The 14,434-nt window shown below is 36.3% G+C and overlaps 1 protein-coding gene and 1 long non-coding RNA gene across 3 annotated transcripts; both read right to left on the reverse strand.

Annotated features, from left to right (window-relative positions):
- Positions 1 to 3,301: 3,301 nt before the first annotated feature.
- Positions 3,302 to 8,060, reverse strand: LOC137035447 (uncharacterized). Its single transcript, XM_067408736.1, has 4 exons — positions 7,287 to 8,060; positions 6,846 to 7,001; positions 6,342 to 6,437; positions 3,302 to 4,806 (listed from the first exon to the last, which is right to left on the reverse strand). Exons 1-4 carry the CDS (start codon positions 8,058 to 8,060, stop codon positions 4,486 to 4,488), a joined length of 1,347 nt encoding a protein of 448 aa, XP_067264837.1. The 3' UTR covers positions 3,302 to 4,485.
- Positions 8,061 to 8,108: 48 nt separating this feature from the next.
- On the reverse strand, positions 8,109 to 14,324 carry LOC137035566 (uncharacterized). Of its 2 annotated transcripts, XR_010897096.1 has the most exons (4): positions 14,229 to 14,324; positions 13,512 to 13,647; positions 12,237 to 12,310; positions 8,109 to 8,355 (listed from the first exon to the last, which is right to left on the reverse strand). It is a non-coding gene; the product is annotated as an uncharacterized lncRNA (long non-coding RNA). The 2 variants fall into 2 exon arrangements; XR_010897097.1 differs by lacking the exons at positions 13,512 to 13,647; positions 14,229 to 14,324 and adding an exon at positions 13,416 to 13,465.
- Between the last annotated feature and the right edge of the window lie 110 nt (positions 14,325 to 14,434).

Here is a 14,434-nt window from a genome sequence, read left to right on the forward strand (position 1 = left end):
GCAGCTCGACTGGATGGAGATGTTTCCTTTACAGTCGATGCATTATTCATTACCAAGTCTATTTTTCATTCACAAAATTTGAGTGTGAGGATACTCTACTTCCTTTCTCTGCTCGCGACTTAACATGTAGAGGGTTTCTGCCACAGCCGGTATCTATTTTTTAAACATATGTTTACACTGTGGCTGTTCAGCAGCATGACAGCATTTATATGCTGGTTCCAGAGGGTCCCGAGCCAGATAAACAACACAAACACAAAGGTTCTTACAAGTCTTTATACAGGAAAAGAATATTATATGGGGGTCCCTCACATATTTGCACTGTAAAAAGTAATACGCTCTATCTACTCAATAAAATTGCGGCAACAGATTACAAGCAATATTGTTCATTAAATTCAACATATAAGAATTGAGTTAGAATTAATTAAATTAATTCCTTAAAAGTCAAGCATTTAAAATGTGTAAAATTAGCAAACACCATTACAAAAACCACATACTGACATAAAATCAAAATCAAAATAAAATCAACATCTAAACCCCTGTTAATTCATGCGTTTCTCTTTCCTTCAATGTTGGCAATAAAAAATAAAGAGTTCGTAATTCATCTTTGATGTCTGTCTGTTATTCAGATATTTATTCAGATATTTTGCTTAAAGTATACTTGTTTTAAATTGTTGACATTTAAGGAATTAATTTGATTAATTCTAACTCAATTCTATTTGTTGAATTTAATTAAAACCCATTTGTGCCCAATTTTTTTCTGAATGGTTTCATTCATATAGTCCAGTTAATAGTGTCCTATGTAAACATGTTCTGCATTTATTTTCCCCAGGTTTTTTTTTTTTTTTTTTTTTTTCTTAAAAAAACGTATTTGAATATGCGGCAACTATAGTTGCCGGTGGGCAAATATGTTGTATGCACCCCTCAATTTAAAATTTGAATAGGAGGAGAACATTTATACATCTAACTTAAAAAATAACTGCTTTCAACAGATCAATCAAAATTGAAGAACATTCGATTCGAACACAAAAAAGCTGCATCTCTTGAATATGAAAACACAACAAACAACAAATCTGTTTGTTTTAAAGTGGTGGAACATAGTGTAGAACAAAGTCCAGCCATTAAGTTGCTCCAACAGAGCATTGTAAATCAAAATGTTAAATTACATTGTTCATAAGAAAAAAATTACTCCTATATGTGACCCTGGACCACAAACCCAGTCATAAGTCGCACGGGTATATTTGTAGCTATAGCCAATAATACATTGTATGGGTCAAAATTATAGATTTTTTTTCTTAAATGCCAAAAATCATTCTTTTTTAATGCCAAAAATCATTCTTTTAAAAAGCAATTTTTTTTTTTTTTTTTTTTTCAGATTCATTCCAGATTTTCAAACAGTTGTATCTCCCAAATGTCCTATCCTAACAAACCATACATCAATGGAAAGCTTATATATATTCACCTTTCAGATGGTGTATAAATCTCAATTTCAAAAAAATTGCCCCTTGTGATTGGTTTTGTAGTCCAGGGTCACATATAACAAACAAACAAAAAATAAATAAATTAACAAATAAATAAATTAACAAATAACAATGTATAATAAATAACAGTAAAAAATATTATGAAAGCAAAAAGCACTAAACAAGATCAATAACCTTGATTTATTAACCCATTAAGCACAGTATACCCCATTTCCCCATGATATATGTACTTACAAGTCATTTGCCCACCGGCAACTAAAAACTATAAATCTCTTGTAAGATTTGTTTTGTTTGGATGATTTTAGAGACCCTCATGATTATATAGATATATATTTGTCAGCAAAAAAATTCTTAATATTAACATGAAAATTACTTTTCTTTGGGAGGGTTTGTCTTCGCTATGCTTCCTGGAAGTAGGGGTTGGAAGTTGAGAGCCTCATGTCACAGGAAGGAAGTGAATACCTTTTTTTTTTTTTTGTTCTTGAAATCCTTTATTTGGTTGTTTTCTTGCATGTAATTGAGACCTAAAACATGGAAAACATCTAGAAAAAAATGTACAAAAGGAAAATGACAACTATACTCTGCAGCAACTATAGTTGCCGGAGGGCTAAAATGGGTAATCTGTTGCCAAAATTTTATGGAGTAGATATAGCATATTACTTTTTACAGTGTGGGTATCTGTGCAATCAATAAGTTTGAAAACATCTTGTATAGATCTCCTTGGTTATGACTAGGTTAAACTACTACTGTGCAAACAGTGTGGTTCATAATATCACTTTTCCAGATTATTCCTGATGGTAAGGATATCTCGTTTGCACTAATAAAGCCTTTTACTTTTACTTTAAGGTTTTACTACTGTACTGTTTTATTTTATCTCATTTGGTTTAGTGTGACTTTTGAGTCTATAATAAGCTTGTTTCTCTTTCAGGGGTCTGTATGATGTCAGGGTCTTTAGCGGCTTCTTTGTGTGCTTGAGGTCCTGTGGGCAGCGTGTGCTAGGTGCGTAGGTAATGAAAATTGAAGCAGACATGTGAAGAGGTGGATTATTGCTCGGCTTTTCTCAGCGATTCTCGCAGGAGGAGACACAGATGCTCTTTGACTGCTGAGATAGCAGCTGACCCCAGCTCTGCACGTTCTTGTGAAAGACTCATGAATGACGTGTTAGCCCGTGCTGGGAGACAAAATCCTCTCCCAACATGCCAATAGTTTATCTTCCATACCTTAATTTTATTTCAACCTGGCTGAAATATTTTAGAATTAGTTAGATGTGGTTAGCTGCTATTTGTTTCCCTGTGTTTGTATGGTTACACTGTTTAGCTTACTCCTAGAAATACTGTAAATTGACAAAGTATTGTTTATATTATAATACTTTCTGATTATTTTCTAGAGGCCCAAAGTGTGCCAAGAAAACATCTGCCACACCATTACACCACACTGAAAAAAATGTTATGTTGAATTTACTTAATTTTATTACGTCAAGGGGTTGCACGAAATAAATTTATCTAAATCCAGATATATTTTTTAAGTTGACTGAACTTATATTTTATAAGTTGAGTTTACTTATATTTTATAAATTGGTTGTACTTATATTTTATACATTGAGTTTATTAATCTCTTTCAATAATTTCAGATTAAATTATATTCATAATTTTAGCTAAACTATTTTGAGTAGAATTTACTCAAATTAATTGTGCAACCAGAGCAATTTAATCGTTTAATTTCTACATATTAAAATTAATTTTAATCCGATATTTTTTTTATCTATTGTATCTTTCATTAATATTCAGACAAATAAAGCAAACCCAATATTTTCAACTCTAACTTTATTTTTCTGATCCAAGAGATATTTTTGCTCTCTCAAACAAGAATGCCAGTAATGTAACTCAAGTCACCATTTCTCAAATTGCTTTCTTATAACAAAATGCACTAGTATCCATTAACATAAAATACATTGTACCATTCGTAACAAAAACAAATGAACCAGATTAGCTGGAAGGCAGCAAACACTGAGTAACTTGTGTGAGATTACATTAAACTGCAAACTTACATCGAGTCAATATTCCAAAACATCCTTAGTACAGCTTTAAATGTTCACAATAGTGGCTGTATACATATATATATATATATACATACACACAGGAGAACTTTGGAGGAAAGCCTTTTACCACCCATTTGCAAGAGCACAACATATACAAATAACAAAATACACCAGTACTATACAGAACAAAAAAATACTATAGTACAAGAACTGTCCACAGCTGCAACACAGTGCACACTGAGGACCTGATGCTGAAATTACAAAAAACTGCAAAGTTACATTCAAAAAAAATACTGTAATAGGAAAAAAAAGAATGTAATAAAACAGATTTTATGCTTGGCTGAGGTGAAAAAGTTGGTGTATCAATATGGAAACAGACTCACTGAATAAAATGAAACGTGACTTAAATGTCCACTGAAGCTTAAGCTCCTCTGAGAATAATAAAAATAGTGGCAAATGAAAACATCACATCTGTGTGGAGCAATGAGGAGGCTGTAACATTCTTAAATGAAACTAACAAGAAATGTCATAATTCCATGTTTTCCACATGGTTCTCTATCGTTTGAACTTTGACTGGAGCTCTTTTAATGACGTCATCTCATTGTGTCCTCTTCTTATGCAATGCCTCAATGGCGCAGATGTCACCAACTGTTTATCTCAAAGCGCTTAACTTCTAATATTCATATGGCGTTAATGGATGGATGGATACATTTGTGCTGAGTGTGGATAGAAACCTGGCTTATTTCCAGGATTGCAATTTTTATTTCAGGTGAATATTCTACAAAATCCAATGACAACTTTAAATGTTCACACCAGTGGCTATGTATTACAGTCCACCACTCACTTTGTTTTCAGTTTGAAACATCTTCTAGGGCTGCATTTTACATCATACTAAATGTTTTCTATCGCCTCCCAAACCAGATTTAAAAATGCAGCTTAGTGGCGTTCACAAGAGCGGCTGAAGAAATCCTACAGTCCAGCAATGATTTTGTTCTTTAGTCCAAGGACTTTGGGGGAAAGCCTTTCTCCATCCATTTTCAAGAGCACTTTTTGAATGAATTCATAGGAGTATTTCAGCTCTTTGGGGTAAGCCATGTTCAATACATAGATGACTCCCAGCATCATTGCACATGCTTGGGCTACAGATCCAATGTTGTCCAGAATGATTTCTCCTTCAACATAAATGCCAATGTCATCATGTGCTCCAATTTCTCCACCCTCCTTGTTGATGACATATACGCCCATGGTGGAATTCTGCAGGTCTCTCTGGATGTCATCTCCTTCGATGTCCTGTATATTTGTAGAATATAAGAAAAACATGAATTTATGTAATAGATTTTAATGACCTGAAAATTCTAAATTTCTTTATATTTACAATATATAATTACACTGGTCAGTAAAACTATTGAAAATATTTTTGTCAGTTAAATAAAGGTTCATGTGAATTAACAAACCACAGATTTTTGTTTTTATGGCATTGTGAAAAATATCCAAACTTTTCTGCAAATGGAGCAGAGACACAGAAGTCAGAATGGATTGAGAGATGGACTAACACATTGTTGGTTTTGGTCTTTTAATTGAACAATAAGAAAAATGATGAATAAAGCCTGCCTTATTGTTTCAAGAACCAAACTGACGGTTTAAAATGTTTTAGCCAATTACTGAAAATCTCCAGTCCAGACACAGACAAATGTACATCATCCTGTGACAACATCCATGTTGTTTTACTCTGCAGGATTTCATTTCCTCAACAAAGTTTGTCAGAGTCTGTTAATAATTATTGGATGTCAGAGTTCTTGAATGCACCAGGGTGTGTTTAGAAAATGGTACCTGCTTTGAAAACTGCAGCAAATTGTTGATTTTTATACAAATATTCTCAACCTTATGGCTACTTATATGGTTAAAATTAATTTTCTAAAATTGATGCTTTGGAAAATGGTCAGTGGTAATGTTAAAGGAGAACTCCGGTCAATTTTAACATTGAGCTCATTTTTTTGTAAATTTGGAGTGCTGTCAATACAGAGAACAACGACAAAAATCGGTGTTGCCTACACCGTGTTATCCTCTTTTTAAAATTTGCACCCTGTTGACTTCAATGGGGCAAGTTTTAAACCTGCTTTTAGCCTCTTAACATCCTTGATGTGTCATTACAAATGCCCAGCATTGTGAGGGATTCCTTTAGAGTGAACACTGGTGAATCTGACTGCAGCAGATGTGAAAGATATGAATAAAAGTGATGTTAATTCAGCCAGCGCACATACCTGTATTTATTTCCTGTTTTCGGTCGAAGTCCACAGTAGTCGATTGTCGAGATCACGTGCGTGATCATAGGTAACTAAACCTATGCGCTTGAACTCGACAATCGACTGTGGACCAAAAAACAGGTTCTCTGTACTGACAGCACTCCAAATTGACAAAAAAATGAGCTCAATGTTAAAATTGACCAGAGTTCTCCTTTAATGCATTTGTCATCAATGGGCTAAAACATAAAAACACCAGTATGATCCTCTGTAGTGACATGTTTTAGTGGCTAGAGCATTTTTCAAGTTTTGCATTAGTTGATTTAAATAAACAGCAGGCTTCCACACTATAATAGCTCTAGACCCCAAAACACGACAGCATGTAGACTGTGATAGGACTACAGCTGCCATAGTTTTGGTGTCAACACACTGATTTTGTTATGCATCGGGTTTGTTTTTGTTTTTGTTGAGTGCCCCTTTAAATTCATTTTCTTCTAACTAGTGGGTTAGTGACATTAGGATTTTAAAACATTTTATAATACAAGACAGTACATCTGACTGATAAATGCAATTACAATGACTTGCCTTATACTCCCGAATGAGATGTCCATCATCCTCACCAAGGTAGATGCAAAGTGCCTTGAGGACTGCTGCCCTTTTAAGATTGATGTCACTTGTAGCCTGTGTAAAAGGATTACAACTATAAAAATACAATAAATAATAAAAAATGTCTTGAAACTGTAGAATATTTCAAACCTGTGGTAACCTCAAAAATATATACACAATGACTTCATTATACATTCTGTAAATGGACTGCCTTCTTTAGCTAAAGAATGTTAGTGTATTGTGACTTAATTTTCATAAAATATCAGGTCTTAATGTGTAGGGTGATAGGGTGACAGTTCAGTCTGCAGGGTAGGTGCAAATGTACCAAAAGGTCTCCGTTTTAAAACAAAAATGTAGTAGTGTGGATGTAGCCTTAGGAACCTTGCCCCTTACAAATAATCAAGGCTGGCACTAGACAGGTACATTTCAGGTTTCTCCACAGTGTATATGATATTTTCTACTAAAATGTAAAAACATGTTTACCTCTTGCAAGATCGCCAGATGTCTGGCTAGTTTTTGGCCAGAAACACCTCCCTTTTTGTTGAAAATAGATGTCAGCTGGGGTAAATGGCTGTCCAACTGAGCCATGAAGGTTGTTTCAAGTGGGACAGTTGTTATGCGCTGGAATTCAGCATTTATCTATTACACACACAAAAAAAAAACAACAACAGAAGACAAAGAGCACTGTGATCAGCCATCGGTGTAATGATATTTTGTAGCTATTAAATAGATATATTCTAATTTTCTTATATTAGGTGTACAGTGTGTTCTAGCCAGAGGTATTGCTATCAATCAAGGGTAATGGCAAGAAATCAAAACTGGACCAGCAGCCTGCATCCTTATTTAAACCTTGCTAATATTTTTTTTATATTTACAATGGGTCAAAGTGCAATGTAAAAACCCAGGGAGCAAGCATGTGCTTACCTCATCAATGTGAAAAAGTGCAGGCCACCTGGCTTTAAACTCTCCGGCAGCTGGATTTTCCTGCACTACCTCTTTTCTTCTGTAGGAGAATGTTTTTGACATCTTTTTTACACATGATGCACTGTTTCTTTGTCTGACATCATTCAACATTTCAAGTCTGACATTTTCTAAGCTTTCATCCGTTTCGCCAGCAGGGTGTGAAGGACAAAAGTTGACTTCAGCTTTTTTAGGCTTCTTTACATTTTTGGCTGGGAGGCAGTCATCACTACGTTTGTTTTTCAAAGCATTTACAGTCACTTCTGGAAAGCCAATAGTTCGCATCTTTGTTCTGTAATTAGCCATTTTATATTTTAGGCTAATCATCCAGCCATAGTAACCAGTGGCAGATGGTTCCTTCAAACAGGGAAATTTTTTGATGAGTGCCTCTGCTACATCATCTATTTGGTAATTTTGTGGGTACGCTGTATACTGGAAGATCTCCTCGGCTAGCTTCTCTAAGATGTCAGACTTTAACCCTGGAGTAATCTTCAGTTGAGTGCCAGTTTCTCTGAAGCTGTCATTTCCACGTTGAAGCTGCACCTCTACATTGTATGGAAAGTGAGGAATGGGGAATTCACGTGGCCATGCACGTGATCTCAATTCATTGTCTGAATGTGGCAGAATGATGGTGTCATCCGAGTCTGTTGTGGGCAATGAGGCCTCTGAGGAAATGGGAGATGTTTGGTTGCTCACTGGTGCTCCAGATGATCCAGAAGTGCTGGGAGCATTCTGCATTATAGAAGATGGACTCAAACCCACATCATTTAGGGGGTTAGAGTTAGGGTTGCCATGTACACCAACTTGATTGTACTTCTGTCCTTTATGTCGTGTACTGATGTAACATTCATGAAATCATTGAAGTCAGGATCCATGAATTGAATACGAAAGTCTGTTTCAATTCCAAATGCTTGGCAAATTGTATTGTGGAACTCTGCCAAAGTTTCTGGCATTCCTGAATGGAGATCAAGTCTTCTATAGTCATCGTCGCCCACAATGACTCTCAACTTCAGATGCTGTGCCATTCTTCAATCTAATTGTTAAAGACAAAAAAAAAAAAAAAAAAAAAGGTAAATCAGCATTTCGTACTATTGTTACTTAGGTATAACTTTTTATGAACCGAACCAGAGCAGGAACATACCACCATACAATTCCAATCTGTAATGTTATTCTGCACTTGAAAACACAATTAATTTTTACCGTTACTTTCTTTGCGTGGAATGAAGAACACATATTTTTTTCTTTGTTTGTGGTTGTGTGGTAGTTCTTCCTTTGAACATGATATATTTAAACTGACAGATTTGAAAACTAATTTGTATTATTTTAGTCAAAAATGTTTTCCTTAACATGTACATTTATATAATGGCAACATGAGGGTAGTTTAGTACAGGGAGATGTCAGATGATTGGATTGGATTTCCCTAAGAAAATTCTTTCTATCATTACTAAAAACAAAATTATTCCTCCTGTAAGAAATGTTAGGCTGCCCTCTTGTTACCATATTTAGTGTATTAGTGTATTAACTCATGCAGCGTATGAACACAACACGAACTACCATAATCCAACCTTGCATCTGTATGAATCGTTTAAGTGTCACCATTCGCCGGCCTCCAATCCTGTAATCTGCCAAGGGGTACTGGTCCAACAAGGCACCAAGTTGAATGAGGGAGACTTCTGAAGTGGGACATAACTCAAATGCCCTAAAATGCTCCCTATACCATGCATCAAGCTTTTTAACAATAAAGCTCAAGCTTTTCTCCACTACAACCATCTGGATAACCTCTGCAAACTCTGGTAAGCCACCTACAGAGCCATGAACAACAACCATACCTTCTCTGTAGTTAACTCCATTAACAGATGCATTCTTTGTGAGTTGAATGTGAGTAATATCAGGGTATTCCAACTGCAGAACCTTCTGCACATCCTGATGCAAAATGTCAACAGAGACAGTTGAGACAGCTGAGACAGTCAAGCTAGAAGTTTCGGTTGTGGTTGACGCCAAGTTATAAGCAATCATGAACTGATGCTTCACCGCCATGGACAAGAGTACGTTTTTAAAGCAGCGTGTGTGACGAACCACCTGCTTAAAAAAACTGTGTTTTGCCTCAAACCTCATTGTCCACAACCCAACTAGTGGACCAAAAAATCTGATCATCTGTGGATAATGTTCCACAAAATGATGTTTCGGCAACAGGTTTAGACCAGGAAAAACCTCTTGTAACCTAGCTCTATGGTCACAAATCTTGGCTTCAAGGAAAGCAATGGATTGTGTTGTGTGCACTGGTGCAACAACTAGCTCAACGATATCTTTAAGGTCCAAAATGACCTGCCAGGCAGGTTCATCTGGGGGCACCAAATGTCCAATCAAAAGCGGAAGCAATCGCAAAAGACTCCAATTTTCATGTGCATTTCCTCCAATGCTTTTCTTCAGCATGAATGTCCTGGGAATAGCATGAGGACGATTACTTTTGTCTGTCCACTTGTAAGGAAATTTCTGAATGGACTCATTGAGTTTGTCAAGTGTGAAATACTTTTTTGAAATTAACAAGTTGAGGCAGTGTGCCAACTCAACTGGTAATATGCCTTCAAAGATGTCATGTGCAACATCTGGAGGGTAGCCTGTGCAGACATTAAAATGAGAAAGATAAGAAGAGAAAACACACTTCCTTTTAACACCGTAACAAGGTTGTGCATTGTCCTGTGCTGATCTAACATGCATTTCATGCATCTCTTTGCTTCGGAGAGTAAATGTCCCTGAACTGACTTCGGTCTCCTGAATTTCCGACTTTTTTGCCACACAAAAGCGGCAAATGTATTCACCTGCAAAACTTTCAATAAATCCAGCAATTCCATGTGCCCCCAAATTGTCTGCTACAACACACTGTATTGTGCCTTTAACAAAATCTCCAAGCTGAGCAATAAAAATACCTTGACTTTCCAAAATGGCAAGATCCCTCAACAACGGCTCTAGTACCTTTTCATAGCCATATTTCCTCACATCATCAGATCTGCAGAGTAATGCCAAATAAATTGAAGACAACGAAGAATGACAACCTGGTGGTAAATTGCTGAGAGTCCAGTAAACGCCACAGATCTTGTGCTTTTTACGAGATGTGCCAAGTGGATTACAAATTTCGAAATCATCCACATAAAAATTCAACAACACTCGCAGCTCACCTTCTGACAAAAAATGGTTATCCTTGAAAAACTGACCATCTCGAAAAGACTCGTATTTCACTTCTCCTCTGCCCTCTGATATGAGGTGATTATCTAATGCTTTGTTAAGAATGTGACCATTAGTAAAAAGCTGCTGTAAAAACTTTAATAGTGGAACATACTGCAGCGTTCTTTTATCTTTGTCATCCAAGATATATTCTATGGGTTCCACAACTTGAAAATTGTCTCTGTAGTATTTTTTGCGCTTAAAGGATGTTGACAAAGGACAACCTTTGCCAATTGACTTACAGACCGGATTAGATGTACACAGGGCCGATGCAAGTTCGTCAATGACTGACTGGTCAATTTGCAGGTTGTAACTATTCAGTGTGTCATGTATCACATTTCTTGTACTACACAAAGATGCTGTGCTCAACAAATATTGAAATTCTTCCAGCAATTCATCAATTGCAGCACTTGGCACATGAAAAATATTTTCCAGCTTTAATAACACTGCAGCAATTTTTTGTTCTATTATCTCTGGCTGATCCTTTGACTTATCTAAATCAATGTCATCAGACTGACTTTCATTACAGAATTCTTCACTGTCTGAAACACCAGGCTCTTCAGTTTCAGCTACACTAGTTCCCTGGACTACACCATGCTTAAAATCTCTCAACGTATGCAAGCTGTGCTTCCGACTTTTATGCGACTTGAAGGTGCTGTATACATTGGATGTGTATTCACAGCCTTTAAACATACATGTGACTGTCTCATTGTTTTTCAGATGATGGCCTATGTGCACAAAATAATCATGTTCTGTTCCAAGTTCACTACAGCCACATAAATGACAGGAAAATGAAGTAAATATGTCAGAGTGCTTTAAGGTATTTTCGTGATTCCTTGACAAATGTGACAAAAGTGAATTCCAAGTTGTAAATACGCATGGACAATTAGGGTATATACACTTAATATGATGGCCACGCCCAAAATGACTATGTTTTAGTCTGTAATGTTTAAGAATTTCTGATCGCCTAGACACTTCCGCACCACAGTCTTTACACTGCCACATAAACTAGACAAACCACAAAGAGAGAAAAGGGGACAAAAATCAAATATTAGTGATGGTGTCGTAACAGTCACATCCGGGGCATGGTGATCCGCTTCAACTTTGATTACATAAAGCTATGCTCTGTAAAGACAACTAAATGTATAGTTTATTGTGACTTAGTTTGGGCCACAGAATCTCATATTATGCAAACAGAAGCTTTACTCAACAGATTAAGGGCGTACTCGCACTCAGCACGGAACTCGCACATAAACTCCACTGTGCCGTGCGAGAGAGAGCGCTTCTCAAAAGAGTGCAGTGTTTCCTAGACAAGGAAAGCATAACCGTGGGGGGACAATCGTGCTTGGGCACGGTACAAGGCAACCGGGCCTAGTGTGAGTACGCCCTAAGAGTAACAGTGTATCAGTGGCAGATTTACTTTGCACTGCTGTTAGTAATTACTGTTATAGAAAGAACAAATACACACAAGCACACCTAGCAGGAAGCTAGACATGAAGAAAATTACTGTGTACTGGTACTTTTATAGCAGCACTTCTCTATGAATTATATGATAAAGTACCAGCGTTGAGATGCCCCCCATAAATAAAGAACAAAATGTATACCACACAGTTACAGCACATTTTTAGCTTTCTCCGTAGCAGCACTGCTGTGATCAGTATAGCTGTTAAGATGCATGTTTAATGCACTTACCAAAACAATATGAGCTCCCCAAAGAATTATGTTTTGGTCCACATCACACCAAGACAATCAGATATGAGAATAACCTGCAATAGAAATAAAAATGAGCAGGGATTAAAAAGATAAATTGTAAGCATGTTGAGGAAAAAAGTAATTGTCCAATAATCACAAACTTGTGTCAGCACAAAACATGTTAAAGCCCACGACTCAAATCAGATCACTACAAACTAATTTGTGTCCAAGTCCAAATTTTAATAATACCTTATTACTATAAAAAATATCCAACAAATGGCAGATTAAGAGGGTGGAAGTGGACAGACAGACATGGACTTCATTTTCAGGAAAGATTATTTTAATTATCAACTTATTTATTCACAGCAGGACTATTTTCTTGCAAGTGTGTTATTCCTCTTATAAATTACTTAAGAGCATTTAGAAATTACATCAGAAAATAATGCATTCAAAGCTTTAGATGCTCTAAGCATACAGACAGGAAATTATATGAAACAAGAGGGGTATATTGAAGTTTCTGGAAATTGTGTGAATTAAGTACAAAACAGATTTGGTTTCTTAAATTAACTACCATTGTTTGTACAACAATGCATGAAATATAAACACCTGTACAATGTTTTAGAATAAATAATTGTGTAAGGTTATTTACATTGTGTCAGATCATATTATATGGCGATTTTTTATAAACTGTTTGTGAAATCAGAAACAGAAAAATCTCTTCACAATGCAGTCCACAAGCCTACAACTACTAAGTACATTGTGAGATATTATAACTGAGTCAACAAGTCAAGACCCCTGCCAGCTCTTAGTTTTGTAAAATTAATTAAAATTAATTATTTTTTCTGTCTTCATGCCATATCACTAACTATTAGTATTTGTATTTTTCATGTTCCACTTCTATACTAAAAGTATTAGTTTAAAATTGGGAGCAATAAATGCAGTGCCAACATAATTGGTCTTTGTGTTTAGAGCAGAAACAAAGTTGAACAACATCAACCTGCTAGCTAAACCCACATTCTCATCCCTGTCGTCTTCTGCCTACCACTTCAGGTTAACTGGTCTTTCACTGGACTATCGGCTGTGGTCATACTAGCTGGTCCTCTCGTGTCATCTGCAAATCTCCTGCTATTTAGTTATGAAACATTTGCATGCTTCTACTACATGTACTTTCAGCCCCACCTTTACGTTTTAAGCTCTGATAAGGCGCGTCGGATACCGTCCACGAGGACTGCTACCCATGCCGCTACCACGAAAGAGAAGCTTGTTTTTTCCTACCCGCATTCCGCGAAGACCTGCCTCTGATTGGCTAGTGTTCGTTGCATTCGTTGGATAGGTTTGCTCAAGTGGAGTGACAGGCCTTGAAAAATGTCACGGTCGGTCGCAGCCAGTCAGCGGCAGAGTAGGGGCGGGTCTACGGGTGTGAAAAAAATACAAACGTTTAAAGAAACGGTAAATTCAGGCACCCAACGTTACCTAGGCCTGCCATTATGATTATGTAGAAACATAAATTCTTGCACATTAACCACCTTTTACCAACATGATTTCACAGGTGTATTTTGTCCTAATGTTAACACATTGACAAGATTAGAAAACATGCTTACAGCCAGTCAGGAATAACGTTAATGTAATGTTAGGCTTGGCCAGTCTAACGTAACGTACAAGCCTAGACAGCAAGGAAGGTGCAGCTACAATTAACGTTAACATTCGTAAAACTGTTTTGCTTTTATTCAGCTTCCACAAACTAATAAATAAGTCAAGACAAACACTGAATTCACCAAGCATTTAACACTTAAGCTAAGTTAACTTACTAACCATACACAACTCACGTGGTTATAGTCGCTGAAACCTTATCTAATGTAATTTATATAAAAAAAACACACAAACTTAGCATTAGCTAAACATTTTTTTTTCTATAAAATGTTTTAAAGTGTAAACAGAACCCTGTTTAAGTAACAACTATAACACACCAATGATTATATATTGCTTACTTACCGAAAATGCAGAGCTGGATGCAGCATTCAAACGAGTGAAATCACGTTTAATCCCCCGCCTTGGCGCCTTCAGAAAAAAATGTGTCTGCACATGCGCAGACCGGACAGTATATGGAAATTAATTGAAACGTATTTTTTTCTAATTACTTTTAATTGAATGAAATTAACTCGTTTTAAACAAGGGCAGTGAATTTGAAAATTAGTTAC

The sequence above is a fragment of the Chanodichthys erythropterus genome, chromosome 14 (genome assembly GCF_024489055.1).
Source record: "Chanodichthys erythropterus isolate Z2021 chromosome 14, ASM2448905v1, whole genome shotgun sequence".
NCBI classification, from domain to species: Eukaryota; Metazoa; Chordata; class Actinopteri; order Cypriniformes; family Xenocyprididae; genus Chanodichthys; species Chanodichthys erythropterus.